The 26932-nt window shown below is 43.0% G+C and overlaps 1 protein-coding gene across 4 annotated transcripts in view; it reads left to right on the forward strand.

The window, feature by feature from the left end:
- The window catches only part of LOC137346255 (collagen alpha-1(XXVIII) chain-like), a 311231-nt gene that overhangs the window by 261506 nt on the left and 22793 nt on the right, over nt 1-26932 (forward strand). For all 4 annotated transcript variants that reach the window (XR_010968689.1, XR_010968688.1, XR_010968690.1 and 1 more), the window contains exons 27-35: nt 4553-4621; nt 5137-5205; nt 9406-9486; nt 9583-9618; nt 13814-13850; nt 15224-15778; nt 16948-17123; nt 23734-23992; nt 26061-26234. Coding sequence is in view for 1 of the 4 variants with exons in the window: in XM_068009727.1 (XP_067865828.1) it covers nt 4553-4621; nt 5137-5205; nt 9406-9486; nt 9583-9618; nt 13814-13850; nt 15224-15778; nt 16948-17123; nt 23734-23992; nt 26061-26230 (1452 nt within the window). In the remaining 3 variants the exon portion in view is untranslated. The remainder of the gene's footprint in view (nt 1-4552; nt 4622-5136; nt 5206-9405; nt 9487-9582; nt 9619-13813; nt 13851-15223; nt 15779-16947; nt 17124-23733; nt 23993-26060; nt 26235-26932) is intronic.

Here is a 26932-nt window from a genome sequence, read left to right on the forward strand (position 1 = left end):
ACCTGTCCCTATATTTCCCTACCACCTACCTACACTAGTGGCAATTTATAATGGTCAATTAACCTATCAACCTGCAAGTCTTTGGCATGTGGGAGGAAACCGGAGCACCCGGAGAAAACCCACGCAGACACAGGGAGAACTTGCAAACTCCACACAAGCAGTACCCAGAATTGAACCCGGGTCGCTGGAGCTGTGAGGCTGCGGTGCTAACCACTGCGCCACTGTGCCGCTCTTAATTCCTCGTTTCAGATTGGTCCTACATTCCCGATATTCTTTCAAAGCTTCGTCTTTCTTCAGCCTCCTAGACCTTATGTATGCTTCCTTTTTCCTCTTAGCTAGTCTCACAATTTCACCTGTCATCCATGGTTCCCTAATCTTGCCATTTCTATCCCTCATTTTCACAGGAACATGTCTCTCCTGCATGCTAATCAACCTCACTTTAAAAGCCTCCCACATATCAAATGTGGATTTACCTTCAAACAGCTGCTCCCAATCTACATTCCCCAGCTCCTGCCGAATTTTGGTATAGTTGGCCTTCCCCCAATTTAGCACTCTTCCTTTGGGACCACTCTCGTCTTTGTTCATGAGTATTCTAAAACTTACGGAATTGTGATCACTATTCCCAAAGTAGTCCCCTACTGAAACTTCAACCACCTGGCCGGGCTCATTCCCCAACACCAGGTCCAGTATGGCCCCTTCCCGAGTTGGACTATTTACATACTGCTCTAGAAAACCCTCCTGGATGCTCCTTACAAATTCTGCTCCATCTGGACCTCTAACACTAAGTGAATCCCAGTCAATGTTGGGAAAATTAAAATCTCCTATCACCACCACCCTGTTGCTCCTACATCTTTCCATAATCTGTTTACATATTTGTACCTCTATCTCACGCTCGCTGTTGGGAGGCCTGTAGTACAGCCCCAACATTGTTACTGCACCCTTCCTATTTCTGAGTTCTGCCCATATTGCCTCACTGCTCGAGTCCTCCATCGTGCCCTCCTTCAGCACAGCTGTGATATCCTCTTTGACCAGTACTGCAACTCCTCCACCCCTTTTACCTCCCTCTCTATCCCGCCGGAAGCATCGATATCCTGGGATATTTAGTTGCCAATCATGCCCTTCCCTCAACCAAGTCTCAGTAATAGCAATAACATCATACTCCCAGGTACTAATCCAGGCCCTAAGTTCATCTGCCTTACCTACTACACTTCTTGCATTAAAACAAATGCACCTCAGACCACCAGTCCCTTTGCGTTCATCATCTTCTCCCTGTCTACTCTTTTCCTTAGTCACGCTGACTTCATTATCTAGTTCCTTACAGGCTTTAGTTACTACCTCCTTACTGTCCACTGACCTCCTCATTTGGTTCCCATCCCCCTGCCACCTTAGTTTAAACCCTCCCCAACAGCGTTAACAAAAGCACCCCCAAGGACATTGGTTCCAGTCCGGCCCAGGTGTAGACCGTCCAATTTGTAATAGTCCCACCTCCCCCAGAACCGGTCCCAATGTCCCAAAAATCTGAACCCCTCCCTCCTGCACCATCTCTCAAGCCACACATTCATCCTGACTATTCTTTCATTTCTACTCTGACTGTCACATTTAAGAAGGGTGGCAAGGATAATCCAGGAAATTATAGGCCGGTGAACCTTACGTCAGTGGTAGGGAAACTGTTAGAGAGGATTATTTGGGACAGGATTTATTCCCATTTGGAAACAAACGAACTTATTAGCGAGAGACAGCATGGTTTTGTGAAGGGGAGGTCGTGTTTTACTAATTTGATTGAGATTTTTGAGGAAGTGACGAAGATGATTGATGAAGGAAAGGCAGTGGATGTTATCTACATGGACTTCAGTAAAGCCTTTGACAAGGTCCCTCATGGCAGACTGGTACAAAAGGTGAAGTCACACGGGATCAGAGGTGAGCTGGCAAGATGGATACAGAACTGGCTCGGTCATAGAAGACAGAGGGTATCAGTGGATGGGTGTTTTTCTGAATGGAGGGATGTGACTAGTGGTGTTCCGCAGGGATCAGTGCTGGGACCTTTGCTCTTTGTAGTATATATAAATGATTTGGAGGAAAATGTAGCTGGTCTGATTAGTAAGTTTGCGGACGACACAAAGGTTGGTGGAGTTGCGGATAATGATGAGGATTGTCAGAGGATACAGCAGGATATAGATCAGTTGGAGACTTGGGCGGAGAAATGGCAGATGGAGTTTAATCCGGACAAATGTGAGGCAATGCATTTTGGAAGGTCTAATGCAGGTGGGAGGTATACAGTAAATGGCAGAACCCGTAGGAGTATTGACAGGCAGAGAGATCTGGGCGTACAGGTCCACAGGTCACTGAAAGTGGCAACGCAGGTGGATAAGGTAGTCAAGAAGGCATACGGCATGCTTGCCTTCATCGGTCGGGGCATAGAGTATAAAAATTGGCAAGTCATTTTGCAGCTGTACAGAACCTTAGGTAGGCCACACTTAGAATATTGCGTGCAATTCTGGTCGCCACACTACCAGAAGGATGTGGAGGCTTTGGAGAGGGTACAGAGGAGGTTTACCAGGATGTTGCCAGGTCTGGAGGGCATTAGCTATGAGGAGAGGGTGGAAAAACCCGGATTGTTTTCACTGGAATGATGGAGGTGGAGGGGTGACATGAGGAGGTAATCAGTAGGAGGTTTTCTTGTCCATGTTTGACCTGATGCCATGACACCTCATGGGGTTCAGAGTCAATGTTGAGGACTCCCAGGGCAACTTCCTCCCGACTGTACACCACTGTGCTGCCACCTCTGCTGGGTCTGTCCTGCCGGTACGACAGGACATACCTAGGGATGGTGATGGCGGTGGCTGGGACATTGTCTGTAAGGTATGATTCTATGACGATGACTATGTCAGGCTATTGCTTGACTAGCCTGTGGGACAGCTGTCCCAATTTTGGCAGAAGCCCCCAAATGTTAGTCAGGAGGACATTGCAGGGTTGGGTGTGCCATTGTCGTTTCTGGTGCCTGAGTCGATGCAAGGTGGTCCATTTGGTTTAATTCCTTTTTGACTTTTCTGTAGTGGTCTGGCACAACTGGGTGGCTTGCTGGACCATTTCAGAGGGCAGTTAAGAGTCAACCACATTATTGTGGGTCTAGAGTCACATTTAGGTCAGACCAGGTAAGGACGACAGATTTTCTTCTGTCCCTAAAAGACATTAGGGAACCAGATGGGTTTTTATGACAATCGATGATAAGTTCATGGCACTATAACTGAGACAACATGACTCATGACTCTGGTGCACAATCCACACGCACTTGCGCAGCAAAGATACAATGAGAGCCATGCTGCCACAAGAAATGTGCCCGAGCAGACCATTGGCATGCTGAAACAATGCTTCTGTTGCCTGCATCACTATGGAGGAGCCATACAGTACTTGGCAGAGTAGGTGTCAAGATTCGTGATGGTCTGCTGCATGAACCTTACCACAATGAATGGATAGCTCTTGCCACCAGCTATAGAGTGAGCAGCTCAGTAGCAGGAGGAGGAGCAAGAACATGAGGTGGAGGAGGAGGAAGAGTAAGGGAGGAGGCCCAGGCTGTCTGTAATTGACTCATCTGAGTGCGACACCAGTAACTGCAACCTCAGTTCCCCATTCACCTTACCTTCCTCTGGCACTGATCATCACAGCATCCACTCGACCAAAAGCAAAAATAAAAGGCACCACAAAATAAACATTCCAAACCAAATTTACAAAAGAAATCATGCCATATTGAATGCAAAAATCAACTCATCATCCTTGTGCATTTCCTTAGTGCCTGCCTTCTGTATACCTTTGCCTGTTCTAGTGCTCCTACATAATGCTACGCCAGTGGCTGCAGCAAAGTTGGTGGAAGGCTGTTGACTTTCCATGGGGGAGACCACAAATGGCCTTGCAGGATGAGCTCGAACAGCTCTGGGCCCTCAAGCTCTGGCTGTGGACTGCACCATCTCAGCATGGGTAGCAGCAGTGTGGGCCAAAAATAGAAAATGCTGGAATTACTCAATAGGTCTGGCAATATCTGTGGAGAGAGAAACAGAGTTAAGGTTTCAGGTCGATAACCTTCTGTCAGAATTGATCAAAAAACTATACCGAACGATTTACTAGTTTGATTGGTGTATATTAGTCAGTTCCTCAGTAACTTTATTTTTTTAAATATTTAAAAGCCTTTTAGTCCTCTTGCGAGCAAATGAGCACAATTGGCAGAAACTCAGCACAGTGGTTAATCCGATCTGGGGCACGGCCAGTTTTGTGGGCGGGGACGGCTTCCAGCGCAATGTTTTTTAAAACAGCGCAAAAGATCACCATGCACTGAATGTAACTTACGCATGAAATTCCGTGATTCCTTTGCCATTTTAGGCAAAAGTACCAGTATAAGCTAACGGAAACTCTATCCCCTATCTCTATAGCCACAAGAACAATCTAACAACTCATAAGTCAAGAGTTACAGCTAAGGTGACCAGAAAATCCCATGTAAGTCTATACTAATATATAACTATATTATTTGATTAATTCTACTGTCTGTTTATAATTTATGTAGGGTTCTGTTGGAAGAATGGGCACGCCTGGACCCAAAGGATCTCAAGGAGAGGGCATGCAAGGACCGAAGGTAATAAAGCTGAGTAGGTAACCAGTATGACAAGCACTCATTCAATCCTGATTTTTCTCTTTCAATATTGACATTTTATGGTGTTAATTGTTCAGTCAGATTACAGCATGGAAAGGATAAACTTGTACTGAGAGCTAACAATCTAAAGGGACTATTTTACAAACTTTACATAGAGTGACGCGGGAAAGTAGATTTAAACATCAGTATTAGAAAAATGGCAAAGGATGTAATTATATGAGGAGAAATGTAACCTTCACTCAACTTTTTTTAATATTTACATGAATTAAGATATCACTAGAGAGATTGAATGTATAAACAAAGTGGAATATAACAGAACACTTAGTGCACTCTCTAGTATGAAGAAACACTAGATGCTCCTCACATGAATAAACCCATTTAATAGAAGATATTTTCAATACCACTTAAATATAAAGATTGACGTTTCATTTCGAAAAAATTGGTTAATTTCAACATCTTTTTCACAATCCATAATCATTTAACTGGTTTTTCTGCAGGGAGCACCAGGATCACCAGGTTTGATTGGTCCTAGAGGGCCAACAGGGGAAAGTATACCAGGACAAAAGGTATATAAAATTTGATTGTCACTATTAGAATGTTCATTATAAGAATGTTTAATTATTTATCTGAAATGTTAATGCCACCTGAATCACATTATTTGCCTCTTCAAGATCTAGTTTTTATAATATGCAAATAAACCTTATGCCAGTGTGGATTCTTAAGATAACTGGACCTTTTATTTTTCTTCAATTATTATAGTATCTAATCCCTGCCTATTAGAAGATAAGAAAAGGAGTAGGAAATTCAGTCCTTTGAGCCTGTTTTGCTATTCAATTAGATCGTGGTTAGCGTGTATCTTAATCCATCTTCCTGCCATGGTTCCGAACCCTTAATACCCTTACCGAACAAAAATGTATCAATCTCAGTTTTGACATTTTTAATTGACCGAGCCACAACAGCTTTTTTCTCTCCTTGAATGTGCTATTTTCCCCCAAATCTGTGCCCATCTTTCCCGGAGCTCCATGTTTGAATCTTTTCAATCAGGTTTCCGCACCTGCCAAAATACTGAAACGGCTTTTATCAGAGTCACACATGACATCCTATGTACTGTGACAGTAGTAAATTACCCCTCCTTGCCTTTATTGACCTACCTGCAGTCTTTGACATTTTTGGCCATCACCTGCAACATCTCTCCACCATCGTCCAGCCGGGTGGAACTGCATTCAGCTGGTTCCATTCTTATCTAACCAGTCATAACCAGAGAATCACCTGCAATGGCTTCTCTTCCTGGTCCTGCATCGTTCTCTGGTGTCCCCCAAGGATCTTTCCTTGGACCCCCTCCTATTTCTCATCTACCTGTCCCCCAGTGACATCTTCTGAAAGCACAGTGCCAATTTCCACAAGTACGTTGACGACACCCAGCTCTACCTCACCACCACCTCCCTCAACTCCTCTGTTGTGAAATTGTCGGACTGCTTATCCGACATCCTGATGGAGTAGAAATTTTGGGAAGACTCAAGCCATTGTCTTTGGTCCCCTCCACAAATTCCCTAGACACTAACTCCATCCCTTTCCCTGGCAACTATCTGAGGTTGAACGAGACTGTTCACCTTGGTGTCGTATTTGACCTCAAGATGAGCTTCCGATCACATATTCATGCCATCACTACGATTGCCTATTTTGAATTCTGTAACATCACCTGACTCTGCCCTGCCTCAGCTCATCTGCTGTTGAAACCCTCATCCATGCCTTTGTTACCTTTAGAATTGAGTATTCCAATGCACTCCTGCCCGGCCTCCCATCTTCCATCCTCCATATACTTGGCACCATCCAAAATTCTGCTTCCCAAGTTTTAACTTGCAGCGAGGGTAGTGAATCCTTGAAATTCTCTACTCTAGAGGGCTGCGGATGTTAAATCATTGAGTATATTCAAGGCTGAGGTTGATAGGTTTTTGAACTCTAAGGGAATCAAGAGATTTGGGAATCAGGCAGGAATGTTGAGCTGAGGTTGAAGATCAACCGTGATCCTATTGAATGGTGGAGCAGGCTTGAGGGGCTGTTAAGGCCTACTCCTGCTCCTATTTCTTATGTTCTTACATTCTTAAGTCACATTCACATATCATCCCTGTGCTTGCTGATCTAAGCAATTCTTCATCCTTGTTTTCAAATCCCTCCATGACCTTCCCCCCATCTCTGTAACCTCCTCCAGCCCCATAACCCTCCAAGATATCTGCACTTCTCCAATTCTGGCCTCTTCCTCATCCCTGATTTTAATCGCTCCACCACTGGTGGCCATGTCTTCAGCTGCTGAGGTCTTAAGCTCTGGAATTCCCCCCCTAAACATCTTATCCTCTATACTCTCTTTCCTCCTTAAATCCTATCTCTTTAACTAAGCTTCTGGTCATTTACCCAAATATCTCCTTATGTGGTTCAGTGTAAAAGTTTGTTTGATAACACTCCTGTGACCTGCATTGGAATGCTTTCGAACATTAAAGGTGTAATATAAATAGAAATTGTTGTTGTTGCGAGAGTTTCCGATTTCCAGTGCTGCTTGTGTAAAGAAGTGCTTCCTGACATCTCCCCTGAATGGCCTAACTCTAATATTAAGTTTATGCCCCTTTGTTCTGGACTCCTCAACTAGAGGAAACAGTTTCTCTCTATCTATCCTATCGACTACTTTAGTCATCTTAAACACATCAATTATATCACCCCTTAATCTTCAAGTGAATACAAGCCTAGACTATGCAGCCAGTTGTCATAATTAACCCTATTAGTCCTGGTATCATGCTGGTGAAATGCACTGCACCCACTCCAAGGCCAATATATTCTTTCTGAAGAGTGGTGTCAAAAACTGAACACAGTACTCTAAATGGGGTCTAAACAGAAGTTTATATAACTGTAGATTAACTTTCACCCCTTTGTATTTCAGCCCCCTTGAGATAAAGGTCAATATTCCGTTTGTCTTCTTAAATTTTTGTCGTATGTGTTCACCAGGTATTAGTGATTCTGTACTTGGACCCCTAAATCTCTCTGCTCCTTCCACTGTTCCTAGCTTTTCACCATTTAGAAAAATACTCAGGTCTACCTTTTTTAGATAGATAAAGTCAATGACCTCACACTTTCCCATGTTGCCAGCACAGACATAACAGGCCGAATGGTCTCCTTCTATGCTGCAACCATTCTATGATTCTATAACTCCATCTGCCAGTTTTGCCCAATTACTTAATCCGTCAATGTCCCTTTGCAACTTCCTTCTCCCATCTACACTATTTCCTGTGCCATCTAACTTGGTTTCTTCAGGAAACTTGGATATATGGCTCTCTATTCCATAATCTAAGTCATTTATAAATATAGTGAAAAGCTGAGGGCCTAGTACAGATCCCTGGGCACCACTAGTCACATACTGAAAAATGAACAAATGACAAAGCAAGACTGTATCATCTGTGGCACTATGTGATAGTAGTGCCGAGTGCTTGCACTAAGATTTCTGTGAGCCATGTTGCTACAGACTTAAGTGTCAGCCTTGACTTAGTGGTAATGCTCTCATCACAGAGTAAGAAGGTTATGGTTTGAAACCCCATTCCAGTGATTTTAAGCAGATAATCTAGGCTGACACTTCAGTATCCTGAAAGAGTGCGACAGAGGTGGAGGTGCTGCCTTTTGGATGAGATGTTAAACTGTCTGCCCTCTCAGATAGTTGTAAAAGATCCCATGGCACTATTTCAAGAAAAGCAATGGAACTCTTCTGCTGGCCTGGTCAATATTGATCCTTCAAATAATGCCACTTAAATGTATCATCTGGTTATTTGTCTTACAGTCATGTGATCCATACTGCCAGTATTCTTCCATAATGTGATTGTCTGAGGGTACCACAAGCCTATCAGTTATATGACCATCATGACCCAGTATTCACTACCTCATACAATGTCCGACCTCTTAACTCACCATGAGCATTTTGACCCGTTCAGTTCAGCAGACTAAGTTCTAGCCTGTGCCCATGAACTTCCCTAGATGGCACCAACCTATTTCTTGCACCCATATCCACCTCCTGACACATGATCGTTTCTATATATTAAACCTTCACCCACAGGCCAGCTGTTTCCCTGGCCTTGATGTTGGGGCTTCCACTTTCCTGACCACAGTGTAGAACCTCATGCTTTCCCAACCTCAGCACTGGGCCTCCACTTTTGCTCCAAGAACACCTCAAAGATTCAGAACAGCTACCAAAGGCAAAGCAGAGAACAGACTCCTGCCCAGTATAGGCTTGCCAAAATGCAATGCTTTATGTCCTAATTTAACCTTGGTGAAGTGTCCTCTTGCTTGAATTCCCACCAAATGCTCTACAAAACTTCTGTAGTTTTTGTAACTATTTTGGACAGATATCTCTCAATAGTCCTGTATAAATTATTCCACGCACCTGTGCTGTCAATGGGGTAGTCTCCGTTCCTTGCTGGGAAGGCAAATCGTGGAATTAGTCCATATAATATGCCTAAGAATTCATGACTAGTTTGGGCAATTTAAAGCTTCAAATATTACATTTGTGGAAATCAAAGAAAGCAAATGCTGCAAATCTGTGATAAACTAGAAAATACTAAATGTACAACAGGTGAGTCAACACCAGAAAGAGAAAGGTTAAAGTTTAGATGGGACCCTTTGTCAGAATTTCTATTTTTGTTATTACATTCCTACATTAATATATTAATCAAAAGATTTTGTCTCATTTTGAGTTGAAATTCTATTTGATTTTAATATTTTACTTCATATAGGGAGATCGTGGATATAAAGGTGAAAGAGGGAAGAAAGGAGACAAAGGTGATGATGGACCCTCTGGTGCTAAAGGCGATCCAGTAAGATACTTGTTTCTATACAAAATAACGATGATCATATTCAGAAAATATTTAGTATATACTGGAAATAATGTCTTGTATTTTCTAAAACTGTAGGGAAAGCATGGGGAGAAAGGTCAACCAAGTCTCACTGTAAGTATCCATCAAAACAAAATAATTATTTTACTCAGTTTTATTTAGGGGTATACCACAATTATGATTCTTTTTTGAATATGTAAACAGTACTAAGGGAGTTAGTTCTTCATCCAGTATAGTAATTGGCCCTGAATTTCTGCATAGTTCACCCGATCTCCCACTGTAACATTAACAGAAGATCAACAAAAACACCAGAGAAAAGGCATAAAGGGTCATTTTTAAGCATTCATACCTTTTCTCCAAGGTTTCCGCTGAAGGTATGGCAAGTGATTAAGAGAACCCCGTGGAACCTCTCTCCCATTCATTCCTTTTGTCACAAAAAATGTTTTATTTTTAAGAGTGCATCCTTTGAAGGCCAATCAAAAACAGTACATGCGAACACTTGGTAAGGTGATGATTACAGACAGTTTCAGGAACTGAATAACTGTGAAATCTTCCTGATGGGATGATATTGGCCTGGATTTTCTTCCAATATACCATCCCAAGTCAAATGGCATAGCAACAAAATATGAATGATAATTGGGCGGGTAGAACTACCAATGCATCCCATCCTTGATGAAATATTTAATACTTTGATGGCCATCTCTACTGGAGTTGTGTGTATATACAATACAGATTTTGCACACAAGTTGCTGCACAGAGGCTGCAAGATAACTGCAACTGTTGCAATGTCATATTTTTAAAGTTCATTTTTAAATGATTTAGTGTTAGCAAAGGACTAACTGTCCTGTTGGCTCTTTGTCAACATTAAAAATTTAGTCAGCCTTTGGTTTTGCCATGTAATCATACTGAAGCAGCAGCACAGCTATACTGTTAGCTCCACAAGTACCAGTCTAAGATATCTGTGATATCTGGATGCATCTCAAATTCAATCTGATATCTAATAAGACAGACATGGAAAAAATATTTTAAAAACCATTGGGGGGAGTTTGAAGTTGCACCGCTCAGCAGGTACAGAGTGATGGAGAAGTTAAAATGGAGTGACTCCATTTCCCTCTTCATTCCCACCGATATATGATTTTGGCAGCAAATGAATCATCGACTGATTTCAAGTGGAGGCCTCGTGCATTTTTGCTAATTGGGTTCCTATGACACCAATAGGACACATTGATAAATAGGATCAATGGCATTCTAACTGGGGCCTGAGCAGGGAAGCTAGTGGAGGCTTTCCTGCCAGGCTGAGCCAAGTTAACGCCTGATGGGAATGTGAAGTGGCCTTCCAGGTAAGTGAAATAACTTTCTTTTTGAGGCTAAAAGAAGCATGAATGTTTCTCTGCTGCTCACAAAGCAAGTTGCAGCCTCCGTTGCCTGGACTCCTCCCCTCCCATCATCGTAAGAAAGTCCCGAAGCCCCTCCATACCACTTACCTGTAAGCAAAACGGTGGCCAAGGCTGCCTGATTTTCCCCTGCTGGCAGTCGCTCTGCCATTCTTGATGGGCGGTAGACTAGTGGGTTTTAAATGAGGCCCAGGAGATAAAATACCCCGGTCCTGAAACTTTTTCACTCGCTCCGCAAGCTGATGGTTTGTTAAATCAGATTTCTGGTGGCAGCATGGATCTCATTATAGACCTGCTCTGCATCTGTGCCTGAGTCCCTGACAGGAATCATGAATTATGACTGGAGAGGATATCTCGTCACCAAAAAGCCAATAGTCTGGAATAGAGATAAGACAGGACTGACACAGGACAAAGGCATCATAGATGCTGCCAGGAAACCGGGCACAGACCTGCACTGTGCCCTGGCTGTGGTCACAAACAAGCTGCACCATTAGCGAGTGGTATTCCTTTCTGTTGAGAAAGATGCCAGGCTGGTAATGGAGAACACACAGCGCAATGTGACTGCATGGACCTTGGAGAAGCCTGCAATGCACACAAAGACAGGTGCTCTTTTGCCCTACTTTGCTCTGTCCCTGGGGCAAATGGTACAGAGGTTTCTTCTGAAGTGGAGAGCATTAGACACCTCCCTGATTCAGCAGTGTACAGTAAACTGGGAGATCCCACTGATATCACTTACTGCATCCTGGAACTACTCCATGGTGTAAACGTTAAGTTCCACAGTGACTTTTGCCGTCACAGGCAATGCTATTCATTATCTCGGTTTAAGGCTCTAGTTTATGCTGCAGCAGAGGTCAGAGCTCCATTACAGTCTCTTTGTTGAAATGTAGACACTTCACACGTTACTCCTCAGTTAGGTTGAGGTAGGTAAAGTGCTCCATGAGGCCCTGCAGTGGATAGGATCGCCTATGCAATGCCTTCTTTTCTTTGTTGCTCCTGCCCACTTCTTCACTGTCCCCTCCTCCTTCACTGCTCCCCCTGCTCCTTCACTGCCCCTCTCCTCCTTCACTGCACCTCTCCTCCTTCACTGCACCTCTCCTCCACTTCTCCCTCCTCCTCCACTTCCCCCTCCTCCTTCACTCTTCCTCCTCCTCCTTCACTGCTCTCTTCCTTCATTGTCCCATCCTCCTTCATTGCCCCTCCTCCTTCACTGCCCCCTCCTCCTTCACTGCCCCCCTCCTCCACTTTCCCACTCGTCCTCTTCCCCCCTTCTCACTTCCCCCTCCACTTCCCTCCTCCTCCACTTCCCCCCTCCACTTCCCCCCCCCCACTTCATTGCCCCCTGTCCTCCTTCACTGCCCTCTCCTCCTTCACTGCCTCCCTTCCTCCTCCATTTCCCCCTCCTCCTCCACTTCCCCCTCCTCCTTCACTGCTCTGTCTACTTCACTGCTCCCCCTGTTCCTTCAGCCCCAAAGGCAGACCTACCAGATCATCCAGGAACAAAATGAAATATTTACAATATAGGCAAGCAGTCTAGCACTAGCAAAAGATGTCTCTAGAACTCACAATTCAGTAGTGGAACAGAAAAAAATAGCCAAAAAAGGAACTGAAGTTTACCAGCAGCCTAAGAGAACAAATCAGCAACTGACCTATATAGAGAGGATAAGCTGTCCCGTCTGTGGAGGGTCATAGTACAAACTCCACTGTTAGCTTTTTAGAGTTCTCAGTGTTTTGGTGCCCCATAGTTACACTCAGAGGAAAATGAGGCCTGGGAATGCAACCTTCCATCTCATTGATATGTTAATACTGGGTCTGCACTTACTGCAGGTGTAGACCCAGTTACACCAACCGAGGGATGCACTGAAAATCCTGGGGCATCGTTCTGGAGGTAGAGACCTGACACAAAGGGATTTCCTTCATTTTCTTTTTGCTGTGCTTGAAAATTGAGAATTCCACAGTCGAAATGAAGAAGAATATCTGCCCTATATATTTGCAGTTCTTGTACTCCTGAAAATGTGTTATAAAAGTCTAGTGAAAGTTATCTCACTATGTTAAACTTTTGATTCTCTTCTTAACATTGAATGTGTGTACATCGATGGCCAGGAATTGACTCAAAACTGCTCCAAAGAAATTCTCAGTTAAAATTTCACCCTTGGGACTAGAATTCAGATCCAGTTCAGACTGTTGGACAAAGGTTTCCCCTTTACTAGATATGTAAGAGTTGTGTATTAAATTAATTTATTTATTTAGAGATACAGCACTGAAACAGGCCCTTCGGCACACCGAGTCTGTGCTGACCAACAACCACCCATTTATAATAACCCTACAGTAATACCATATTCCCTACCACCTACCTACATTAGGGGCACTTTACAATGGCCAATTTACCTATCACCTGCAAGTCTTTGGCTGTGGGAGGAAACCAGAGCACCCAGTGAAAACCCACATAGTCACAGGGAGAACTTGCAAACTCCACACAGGCAGTACCCAGAATTGAACCCAGGTCCCTGGAGCTGTGAGGCTGCAGTGCTAACCACTGCGCCACTGTGCCACCCCAGTCTCAATTGAGTGCCTGTGAGGTCAGTGAACAGCACCAAACTAACCCGAATTGGCTGTCAGCTTATCAAGTGAGCTGAAAGTGTTATTGGTAATTATTTAATCATCTTGATAGCTTCAATGCATCATCCTCAAAATTAATTTGATTTTCCAGCTATGAAAAGTGCAGGGTTTTCTGCAGCAATGTGTTGGTGGATGGATGTAAATGGTACTCAATTTTATTTTTATGGGTTTGCACAAGGATTGAAAAACTATACCATCTGACATGAGGTAATTGTGTCTCGTTTAAAAGGTTGAGCTTACTGTTTGGCCTCAAGTTAATAACAGCACAAAGGTAAAACTATTTTCCCATCTTTTAATAGAGGGAGGAAATAATCAAGTTGATCAGAACAATCTGTGGTGAGTTCAAATGTATAAATTGACACAATATGATATAACATGTAATTTTTAAACAATTATTCTCATTTTCTACTAAATTAAACTGACCTTCAAAGTTTTTAGTGTCTTGGATTTCAGGTGATGTCACATTCAGAAAAGATTGAGAGCTGTAGAGCTATTTCTAAACTGGATGTGCACCTTCAGAACCAGCACGTAAAAATCTCATTTCAAAAGGTTTACATGAAGAGAGTAGAGTCATTTATGTTTCAGAATTTAGTTTTTAGTTTTAGAGATACAGCACTGAAACAGGCCCTTCGGCCCACCAAGTCTGTGCTAACCATCAACCACCCATTTGTGCTACACTAATCCCATATTCCTACCACATCCCCACCTGTCCCTATATTTCCCTACCACCTACCTACACTAGGGGCAATTGCTAATGGCCAATTTACCTATCAACCTGCAAGTCTTTTGGCTTGTGGGAGGAAACCGGAGCACCTGGAGGAAACCACGCAAACACAGGGCGAACTTGCAAACTCCACACAGGCAGTACCCAGGTTTGAACCCGGGTCACTGGAGCTGTGAGGCTGCAGTGCTAACCACTGCGCCACTGTGCCGCTCTTGCTGCTGGTTGTCTTCTTGCCATCAAAGGCAGACTCATAATATAAAAGTAGCGTTACAGGACAAACACATAAGCACATAAAAAGTAATTCCTTTAATGACCCAATTCTTCTGTTATAGTACCAAGCCTCACCAGAACATATGTAACACAAAATAAAGCCATTTGGTAGTGGCCAATATTAAATTCAGAAATGCCTATCCAAAGTTTGTAAAGTGGGACAGGATTGAAATTGATCTACGATATTAGGCCATCCTGATTAAATTGTGGCATTTGGAAGATATGTTATTGCCTGTTTACAATGTTGATGTTGTTAGTCTGAGTGATATCGCTGACTCCCTGGGCAGGTAAGGAATGTACTGTCCACGCATAATTAAACGTATGCACAGAGCTCCTCACTTTCCAAAATGTAACGTGCATCACTTCACTGAAGCAAATCTTTCAGTAGATTGTCCTTTCAACTGATTGGCTTACAATCACCCTTCACCATTACTCCTACACCTTTTCATAGATCAGTTATGTCCAAATAAAGAGCAGCGAACCAGAATGTAGCAACATATTTTCTGATTGAATGTAAAGGGGTAGTTTCATGATCTCATATTCACAGCAGGAGCGTGCCAGCAAGACAGCCCTATCTCCAATCTACACTTGCTGCAAGCAAGAATTCCACATTGGAATCATGGAATTACTCCTTCAATTGTAGCTTAAAGGTTTTTTTGCTGTTATGATTTTCATTATATGTCTGAAAAGCTGATATTTAATTCTCTCACTTTAGGATGTGGAAAGAAATGCAAAGAAAAGCCACTCGAATTGGTATTTGTGATTGACAGTTCTGAAAGTGTTGGACCAGAAAACTTTGAAATTGTTAAAGAGTTCGTTAGTGCCCTGATAGATCGAGTTAGTGATAGCAGTGAGGCCACCCGGATTGGTGTAATACTTTACAGTCTTGAAGCACGAATAATCACTCACTTATGGCAAGGTACAACTCCGGAGAATGTCAAGAGAGCAATCCAAGCCATGCAGTACTTAGGAGAAGGCACCTACACTGGTACTGCCATGAAGATGGCAAACCAGGTTTTCAAGTCAGCTAGAAAAGATGTGCACAAAGTGGCACTAGTAATAACTGATGGACAGACGGACAAGAGAGATCCGACTCATCTGGATATGGCAGTGATGGAAGCCCATGTACTACACACAGAGGTGTTTGTAATAGGGATAGTTAACACCAGTGATCCTTTCTACTCCAGTTTTAAGAAAGAAATGAACTTAATTGCATCAGAGCCTGACGAGGAACATGTTTATCTGATTAATGACTTTATGACTCTTCCAAGTAAGTATATAAGGAATTGAGTTCTTAAAAAAATCTCGTGAAATAGTTAATTTTCAATTCCAACATTTTAATAATAAAAAGTGTGTAAATAAGATCATATTAGTCTTGATTTTTACCCTGTGCAGCCAACATGAATGAGTCATGCAGGAGGTTAAAATCTGATTCTCAAAGGCCTTGCGATGTGTACCATTTTAACAGGCACAATCTGATAAGTCAATGAGACCCTTGTGACAGACAAGCAAGGTGCAGCAGGCCTAGAAGACAGCTGAAGAGGTAATTATTTCTAAAAGGTTCCCTGTGGGCCAGGAAGAACAGGAGTGCTCCTCTGGGCCCCACCAAAGAAACTTGAGCCCTAGGCTGCCCTCTCCTCAACTGCAATCATCTAGTTCCTACCCCTGCTGCACGTCACTTAACCCAACTTCCAGAGATTGTTCCCATGTGTCCTCAGCTGCGCTTCCTGCTATGCTCGCCTGACGCCGCTGGCCGGTCTAATATATTGGTGCCAGGTACAAGTGGGTGCCAGGATTCCTGTGTTTAAAATGGTCCAGGCCTCAGATCGGCAAGCTGGGTGAAGCCTAGGGCTCATTTCCACTCCCTCCCATCCCAAGGTTGCACCCTTGTCCTAAATGGGATCAATTATTTCTACACCATTATAGTTACACAAACAGTAGTTTCCAAAATAGTCTTACAACCAGCTTTATGTTAAAACAACAAGGCAGCTAACGCCATCCAAATCTGCACATCTGAAAGTAATGGATATGTAAGTGTTGATGAAAGAAGCTATATTGCCATGGTAATGTACTCCGCAAGCTTTACTATTTATTGACTGAAGGCCAAATGCTTCCAATAGTGCAGGAGGGAAAACTGGTGGGAGAGTCACCTCAGGCTGTGCTCGTAAACTTCCTAGCAGCTGGTTTCACAGGATCTTGACAAAGGTCCAGAAACAGATTACCCACCCTAACTGTCTCCAGCTGAGAGAGTGGGTAGCAGATCAAGAGAGAAATGAAAAACAAAGAGAAAAGCTCATAAAAAATAAAATATGTAACCTCCCAAAATGGATAGAGAATGTCTCAGAAAACTCTTTTCCTTGTTTAAAAGCAGGTGGCATTTTGGACTTTTGACGATGCAGGATGTTGGAAGTGTTTTAATATGTGATTGTCCAATTTCAGCACTTGAAAGTAAACTGTTCAGCAGAATCTGTGAGCCTGAGAACGATGCACTGTTCAGTTCAATTCCTAGCTCCATACTACCCCCTGGTGTGTCACCAGCTTTTGATGCAAATCATCAGACACCAGACCGTGACACCATACACATAGTAGATGAGCAGGAAATAGAAACAGTCGAGGTGAGTAAAAAGGAATGACAGACACTGTTTATCCTTTAGTAGCTTGTTCTACATGGTAATGAACTTATAAGAAGAAAAACTAAAATACTGCGGAAATCGGGAAAAAAAAACGGAAAATACTGGAAACGCTCAGCAGGTCAGGCTACATCTGTGGAGAGCAAAACTGACTTAATGACCCCAATATTAATGGGGAGATGGGGAGTGTGCAGAGGAACTCGGTAATGTGGAGAAAACCCAGCAAGGCCAGGGGCATGGAGGCCCTGCTGATCTTAACGATCACAACCATCTTCCTTTGTGCTAGGTATGACTCCAACCAGTGGAAAGTTTTTCCCCGATACTCTTTGGCTCCAGTTTTGCAAGGGCTCCTTGATGCCATACTTGGTCAAATGCTGCCTTGATGTCAAGGGCAGTCATTCTCACCTCACCTCTGGCATTCAACTCCTGTGGATCCAGGCAGTCAGTACAGGCTGAAGACTCTGGGCCTTGATTGGGGAAGGGGAGCAAAGACATCAAGGCCATGGTCAGGGGTGGGGCAGGCCGAAGGCTTTCTTGTAAGGCCTCGGATAATGAAGTAGTTCGTGCCCAGATGCAAGAGGACCTGGATAACACCAGGCTTGGGCTCTTAAGTGGCAATAACATTTGTGCCACACAAGTGGGGAGGACTCCTGCTCCTCCTGGCCCACAGAAATGCTCAGTGGTGCTGATCTTCAGCACTTAGCATGGCCAATTAGCATCTCTCACCTCAGATCTGCTGGCAGGCCTCCTCCTGACTCACTGTTAAGTTTTAAGCAATCACAGTGCTGATGGTATCATTAAGCCATGACTTTTACATGGTAATTAGGACCCTTTTGTGGGAGCCTCGTTGGCAGCCTGATTTATATCTGTAAAAATTTAAATGAATGGGAATGAGGTGGGGTTGGGGTTTTGTTACATGATCACAATATGTTAACCCCTTCCCTCTCCCAAGCCTGTCCTGATGGAGAAGATCATTGCCTTGCATTCGCTTGGTGCATTTGTGGCTTATCACTTATCAGCCCAAGATTTGTGTCATCCCGGTCCTCATGCATCTGGGCATGGAGTACTTCATTATCCGAGAAGTTGTGAATGACTCTGAACACTGTACAATCATCAGCGAAATCCCCATCTGTGAATTTTTAATGGAGGGAGGTCGTTGATGATGTAGCAGAAGATGGTTGGGCCTAGAACACTACGACACTGGAAGTAAACTAGCAAGAAACATAAAAATGGACTGTAAAAGCTTCTATAGGTGTGTAAAAAGGAAAAGATTAGCAAAGACAAATGTGGACCCATTACAGGCAGAAACAGGGGAATTTATAATGGGGAATAAGGAAATGGCAGAGGAACTAAACAAATACTTTGAGTCTATCTTCACGGAGGAAGATACAAAAAGCCTCCCACAAATACTGAAGAACCAAGGGACTAGTGAAAATGAGGAACTGGAAGAAATTAGTATTAGTAAAAAAGTGGCACTGGAAAAATTAAAGGTACTGAAAGTTTATAAATCTTCATGGACCTGATGATCTACATGCCAGAGTGTTGAAAGACGTGGTGATAGTGGATGCATTGGTGATCATCATCCAAAATTCTACAGATTCTGGAGCGGTTCCTGAAGATTGGAAGGCAAAGGAATACACGATTAATGGTAGAATACTGAGAAGTAGAGGAAGTGAGGGACCTTGGAGTGAATGTTCACAGATCCCTGAAGGTAGCAAGACAGGTCGATAAGGTGGCTAAGAAGGCATATGGGATCCTTTCCTTTATTTGCTGCGGTATAGAATATTAAAGAGCAGGGAGGTTATGCTGAAACTGCATAAATCATTGGTTAGGCCACAACTTGAGTACTGTGTGCAGTTCTGGTCACCTCATTACAGAAAGGATGTAATTGCACTAGAGAGGAGATTTACGAGGATGTTGCCAGGACTGGAAAAATGGATAGAGTGGAGGTGAAGGGTTTATTCACCTAAGCAGAGAGGTCAGTGACGAGGGGGCATAGATTCAAAGTGATTGGTAGAAAAATTAGAGGTGAGATGAGGAAAAACTTTTTCACCCAGAGGGTGGTGATGGTCTGGAACTCACTGCCTAAAAGGGTAGTTGGGGCAAAAACCCTCAACTCATTCAAAAGGAGTCTGGATATGCACCTCAAGTGCCGTAATCTGCAAGGCTCCGGACCAAATACTGGAAGGTGGGATTAGAATAGGTGGATCGTTTTTGGCCGGCAGATGCAATGGGCCAAGTGGCCTCTTTCTGTGCCTTAAACTTTCTATGATTCTATGACCCCCAATTAAAGGCCTGCTACCCGACCCGAACCCGATGGGATCCGACGACATGTGTCGGGTTTGGGTCGGGTCGCAACTCTGGGTCCGACATTCGGGCTCGGGTCAGCCGGATCGGATCGGACACATTCTATCATCACCTCAGGTAAGTGACTTTAATGTTAATTTACCTTTTGGACTTTAAAGGTGGTTTTGTTACAGTTATTTTAAGCTTGTACAGGTAAGGAACAGAATGAAAATCGGAAGGTAAGTTAACTGATGGTTGAGTCAGGTCGGGTGTGGGAAGAAACGGAGGGACTCGGGCTGGGTCGGGCTCGGGGCCAGATAGGGTTCTGTCGGGCTCGGGTTGGGTCTCATTTGCAGACCTGAGCAGACCTTTACCCCCAATCCCATGTGCTCTAATTTTGCTTACCAACCTCTTGTGTGGGACCTTATCAAAAGCCATCTGAAGATCCAAATACACCACATCCACTTGTTCCCCCTTATCTATTCTGCTAGTTACATCCTGAAAAAACTCGAACAGGTTTGTCAAACATTATTTCCCTTTCATAAATCTGTGTTGACTCTACCGAATCTTACCATTATTTTCTAAGTGTTGTGTTATAACATCCTTTCTAATAGATGCTAGCATTTTCCCTACTACTGATATCAGGCTAACAGGTCTAATTTTCCCAGTTTTCTCTCTCCCTCCTTTCTTAAATAGTGGGATTACATTTGCTACCTTCCAATCTTCAGGAACCGCTCCAGAATCTGTAGAATTTTGGATGATGATCACCAATGCATCCACTATCACCACGTCTTTCAACACTCTGGCATGTAGATCATCAGGTCCATGAAGATTTATAAACTTTCAGTACCTTTAATTTTTCCAGTGCCACTTTTTTACTAATACTAATTTCTTCCAGTTCCTCATTTTCACTAGTCCCTTGGTTCTTCAGTATTTGTGGGAGGCTTTTTGTATCTTCCTCCGTGAAGATAGACTCAAAGTATTTGTTTAGTTCCTCTGCCATTTCCTTATTCCCCATTATAAATTCCCCTGTTTCTGCCTGTAATGGGTCCACATTTGTCTTTGCTAATCTTTTCCTTTTTACACACCTATAGAAGCTTTTACAGTCCATTTTTATGTTTCTTGCTAGTTTACTTTCAGTGTCGTAGTGTTCTAGGCCCAACCATCTTCTGCTACATCATCAACGACCTCCCTCCATTAAAAATTCACAGATGGGGATTTCGCTGATGATTGTACAGTGTTCAGAGTCATTCACAACTTCTCGGATAATGAAGTACTCCATGCCCAGATGCATGAGGACCGGAATGACACAAATCTTGGGCTGATAAGTGATAAGCCACAAATGCACCAAGCGAATGCAAGGCAATGATCTTCTCCATCAGGACAGGCTTGGGAGAGGGAGGGGGTTAACATATTGTGATCATGTAACAAAACCCCAACCCCACCTCATTCCCATTCATTTAAATTTTTACAGATATAAATCAGGCTGCCAACGAGGCTCCCACAAAAGGGTCCTAATTACCATGTAAAAGTCATGGCTTAATGATACCATCAGCACTGTGATTGCTTAAAACTTAACAGTGAGTCAGGAGGAGGCCTGCCAGCAGATCTGAGGTGAGAGATGCTAATTGGCCATGCTAAGTGCTGAAGATCAGCACCACTGAGCACTTCTGTGGGCCAGGAGGAGCAGGAGTCCTCCCCACTTGTGTGGCACAAATGTTATTGCCACTTAAGAGCCCAAGCCTGGTGTTATCCAGGTCCTCTTGCATCTGGGCACAAACTACTTCATTATCCGAGGCCTTACAAGAAAGCCTTCGGCCTGCCCCACCCCTGACCATGGCCTTGATGTCTTTGCTCCCCTTCCCCAATCAAGGCCCAGAGTCTTCAGCCTGTACTGACTGCCTGGATCCACAGGAGTTGAATGCCAGAGGTGAGGTGAGAATGACTGCCCTTGACATCAAGGCAGCATTTGACCAAGTATGGCATCAAGGAGCCCTTGACAAATGCCACCTTGGCCCCAAGAGGCATATGATACCACAGCACAGCAATAAGATCCTTGACCCTCAAAAATCACTTCAGCATAGCACCAGTATAGGTTTAAGAACAACATTGAGATACAGAATGGTTAACAGAAGCATGTGCTATAAGTGCACAGTAAAACTACTTTGTGATAAGAAGTCCAATTTTCCAAGGTATACCTGCTGTTTGTTTGAGAAGATGTTTGGAAATCAGGATCCAGAGAAGGTAGTTTTCAACCAATGTCCACCCATTTGTGCTGAAAAATGGGTTGGCCAGGGATTTAAAGTTATAAAAATAACATTGCCCATCCATTGCAATTTTCAGGCACAATTTTCAGAATTGTTGGAAGCTGCTCGCAAAACGGTCACAGTTTTTCTGTGTATTTTTGCGGATGCAGGAGGAACAGGAATGCTCCTTCAAACTCCATAAAAATTACCGTGACCTACTGCCAGCCAGTCATTCGCCCCAGTGGCTGCCTCCCTCTCACCCACATTCACTGTCGTCCTCGGATTTGGCTCCACTATGGAGCCACCGCAATGATTTCTTGCCTCCCAGATCAGCAAGCTGCCTGATTGAATTCTTTGGGTACTCGGCAGCTTACCCTCCCAATGTAAAGGAGGGCCAAACTTGAACATGGTTTGGGCTTCATACTGCTGGATTCAAGTGGGCAGTGTGAGGAGTCAGTTCACCATCCATACTATATGGGCGAACACTGAAAATCATCCTCAGGATTCATTTTATGATCCATTACTCACTTAATTAGACCCCTTCTGAGATATCATTGAGGGTGGAAAGAGTACCTTCGAGTGGATCTGCTTTGGTGCAGCCTTGTCTTGCGTATCTCATTTCCTGTTCCTCATGCTCTGTCTCCATTATAAGGACATATACAGGAATGCGAATAGCAAATTATATGGTAAGCGCTCCAAGACAGAATGGTGGGAATAAAAGGATTTTCCCTGCCTGAAACAGCTGAAAGGTAGATTTCCAAAAACCTTTTTTAGTAGCTAAGAAAAGATTTTTAGTGATCACATCAGTCATAACTGATACTTCAGACAACTTCTGTGGACATTCAAAGCATGTAAGTCAACGACTTCCTGGTGTAGCAAACTCTTGCAGGTAACTCTTTTACATAAGCTTAACTTAAATCAGATGCAATTCTGTGTAAATATTGGAATTTCTGGGACAGCTGTATTTGCAGTCATTGTTCTGTCATTCACAAACATGCAACACATTGGAAGTGGCAAATCTGCTAGGGGACATTTTCATTGGTCTTTAGAGTTTTTTTAGAGCAGGTGTAACTCTGACATATTTGCCACACACCACAGCCCGATTTTAACTCCTCCCCAACAGCCGGGCTGAAATCAGGGCAGAGGGGCAGTTAAAATAAGGACAGTGACTTACCTTCCTCTGATCCCACTGCCTTTCTGTCAACTTGCTCGTTTGAGCAATTGAGCAGGACACCTTCAGGAAGGCACTGCAAATTTTAATCTGAAGCCTGAGTGGGGATAGCAGTGATGGCTTCTCTGTCAGGATAGATTTTCCCAGAGCCGAATTTTCGGCCAGAATAGGTACAGCAAGGTAAGTTTTAAAAAAAAATTAGGTTTCCTTATGGGCCAGGAGGGGCCGAAGTGCTGCTCTGGATCTCGCAAGGAAACTTTAGGCCTCCCTTGCCCTGGGCTTCCCCCACTCCGCCAATCGCAATTGCTCCCCCGCCACTTCCCTGACTGCAGGGACTGTTCCCCCAGTCACATGCCGTGGCCTCTTGATGCCTAAATTCCTGCTCCTGCCCACCAGCCAGATATTGGATCTGCTAGGTTTGGGCAGCAGTCTGACAAAATTTATGGAATTGAAGCCCAACTGTGAAAATTGGCCGGGCAATGACCGCTTCGTTGTTTTTGGATGTGACGCCTTCTACCAGGCTTGTAAGCACTATTCTCCACCCCCTCCCACCCACTGTTAAAATTGGGCCTCAAATTTCAGCTTTGTATGCCAGAACAACATCGCTTTTATCAAAAAAACTTGGAATTTTGGATCGTTTAAATTGAAACTATAAATGCTGAGGTAAAACGTTTCAAAAGCAATGTCTTTGGGAAACTAATTCTTTCCAACTTCTTTCATTCGCAGAAATTATGTTTAAAAGCTGGATTCTTCCCATCCCCATTCATATTCAGCTGTCGAAATCAAGCGTGCTGAATCCAGTTAATTAACAGTTGCCATCACACATTTGAAGAGTATCTGTAATCCCTTCAATTGTATAACATATTTTTTGAACCTATTTTTCACCCTCTAGCGTGGTCCCCCGGGAAGATCTGGGAATAAAATAGAACAAAATGGTGGCAGTGACGATGTATTTAGAAGACAAAAAGGATCAGCTCCCCTACCAGGACTACCAGGTCAGAAACCTTTAGGAAGGTTTGAAGTAGGATCTGGACCTGATGACCAAGGAATAAGGAGAGAGCCAAGTCCTTTCAAAGATGACACCATTCTGCCAATCATCTTTATCGCTGAATCCACTCCACCACAAATACTGAAAGAGGAAATTCAGAAAGGTACTTAAAATATAGCTTTCAGTAAAGTGTTTACTGATGTACATTGTGAAGATTACATCTCTCATGTGTTGACCCACACAAAAATGATACCTGGTAAAATATATTTCCAATGTGCAATTATTTCTTTCAAACAAAATCCTACTAGTCCTCTCTCCTCAGGTGTTTCCAATATCTTGTCCAAGGAGCCAATCTTAGAGAGAGTGTCAGCAAGATGTTCAGTCATGGTTGGTATCTCAGCTTAGGCCAATCTTGCCTTCGTTCAGAGGCTGCACTCCCCAGCACAGTTCATCAGCTGGGTCACCAATTTACGCCGACAATTTATAGCAAGACAAAGTCTGGGAAAAAAACATAGGATTCCTGGATCCTTTCTGGTGTTTTAGTGATCACATTGTGAAATCCGAGTTGCTTTTACATAAAAATCATAATTCAATGGGCACGATCATTCAGGAATGATCAATCACAGTACCTTGGCTGTTTTGCCCTTCCTCACTCAGGGGCACTCATGCTAATTGTAGCTGAGATTAATTAGTTGAACACAGACCCTGGATGAAACCTTGGTCTGTATGGCTTAGCAGCAGAATTCTATAGTACATTTATCTATTAACATATCTAATTGACAGCATCCCACCTGGAGATAGTACTGACCATTTAAGTACAATAGGTCATTAAGGCTGCTGATGTACCATTTTGAAGATTGGTTCAATCCTTTCCTCATCAGCAGATGGCAGTAAAGAGAAAAGATACATTTTTGCACAGGCTTTTCTTCAACTTTTAACAGGATGCTAAGGGCTGAAAATGAATTACAATTCAAGACATCACATTGAAGTTTAGGAATTACTTGTGATCTGTAAATTTTAATTGGAGTCTAACTGTAACTGATAGATTTTTGTGAGGCAAGAGTATTAAGGGTTACAGAACCATGGTGGGTGGATGGAATTAAGACCATGTTAAATGTTATAAAATGCTAAAGAGGCTGAATGGCCTACTCCTGTTCCTATGTTCTTTGTTTCTATGTAATCTCACCTCACTCTTAGAATAGGCAAATAGCAACTTGGTGAAAATTTCACAGCACCATGTGTAAAGCAGTCTGCATTCTCCGACAACAAATTGAGTCTTACTGTTTAAAATACCTCACAATTACACCTTTGAACTTCTATTAAATCAAGGTGAGGTTCACCAGGGTATCCCTTTTAACAGAATCACAGCACAAAACACAGATCTTTATTTTCTGCTTTCATAAGAACCTATTATGACCAGGTTTACCAGTTCTATTTTTCCAAGTCCTGCACAGAATATTAATGAGAAAACCTAAATAAGAAAATTAAAAGTTAAAAGTTAAAAATTAAAAAAAAATTGCCTGAAAATACCTGGGGACACAATAAAAAAAACTGTTAGACTTTCATACCTGGATTTTCCACTACAGCCAAGTTCTGCTGCTTCCTCGGTGAGGCGGGCCTCCGACCTATCACCAGCTTGTACAACTAACGTGAGCCACTTTTCCACTGACAATGTCAGGTGCATTTGTTAGACAAACTCCCTGGGTCGTCCACTGGGGAGGCAGTTAGAGATTGCTTGTTGCAGGTTTCAAGGCTTGTTGCAGCTGTGCTGCTGGTTGACTTTTTTAATTTTAGGAGTTTAACCGTATTTAATTGCTTACATTAGCTTCCTAGCCGTGTAAACTTTAAATGAATCTCCTGCTGCACATAGCAAGACAACTGTCTCCACCCATCGTTGCTACGTGTGAATAATGGAAAATGTCGTGTGAGGTACTTACATTTACATAGTGTTGCATATGTGGGCCTACATATTGGATGATTGTAGGAATCCCAGAACTGATTGATGAGAGCAGAGAGCAAGAAGGGTGTCTCCCAAAGTAGTTTTCACCTCCACCTCCTCAAATTATGCTGAGCAGTGAGGAGATGAGAGGTGGCACTGTAACACAAGAGGTAAATTTTCCTCTGTTTTTGAAAGAAATGAACTTTGAACATGATAATATCTCTGTACATGATGTGTCCCGATACCCAAGTAATTTGCAAATGACTAACAATATTCTGATCTTGGGTCTCAGATCCAGCCTGCAACGAACCTCTTGATCAAGGATCATGCAGGAATTACGTTATTAAATGGTACTATGATATCACAGCTAATTCCTGTGCACAGTTTTGGTATGGAGGCTGTGAGGGGAACAAGAACCGCTTTCAGACTGAAGATGAATGCCATCTCAAATGCTTAGTTTAAAAAGGTGAGTTGCATTCTGAAATGACGCCATGTTCATTAGCTAACACACTCTCTGAAATTTCTCTCTCTTCTATTTTAGTGAAGGCATTAACCTATTTAAAATAATGCCCCACAACACCTACAACTTCTATATGCTGATAACAATACAAAAGCCTGAAGCTTTCATTCGATCCTGATGTTACTGGGCTGCTTTATAATGTTTTACCTTTCTGCTGCCAGATGCCTCTATGAGCAGTAATTTAAAGAAATAACCATTTCCATGGAGTTGCTTAGGTTTTTTTTTAAAAAAAGAGCATCTTTTCTTCTTCTACACAATAAGGAGTGTGATAGATTTCTATTGTAAATTCTCTATAATTTTCTCCTCTCCTGTCTTGAGAGGACTGTGCTGTAGTTCTAAAGGCACTAGGCACTATCCAAAACCTTAAACAAGGCAAATGTCTTGTATTATTGGGTGTAGAAACCCAAGACCCACTCAGGAGTATAAGAATTTTGTTTTTAGGCTTTAACCTGATTGTTAGTCACCAACCACAGACAAAGAGGATTTAAGTTTAAAATAAATTTTACTTAACGATTTAATTGACAGTGTAAACCGTGGAGCGGAGTGAGCTCCTCCTTGGCCCCTTTATTCCCTGCACCCACTTGATCCTGGCCGTCACGTGGGACTAAGTCCTTTTAATTCAGGTTCAGGCTGGGTGTTTGGGA

Source organism: Heterodontus francisci, chromosome 2 (assembly GCF_036365525.1).
Source record: "Heterodontus francisci isolate sHetFra1 chromosome 2, sHetFra1.hap1, whole genome shotgun sequence".
Taxonomy (NCBI): domain Eukaryota; kingdom Metazoa; phylum Chordata; class Chondrichthyes; order Heterodontiformes; family Heterodontidae; genus Heterodontus; species Heterodontus francisci.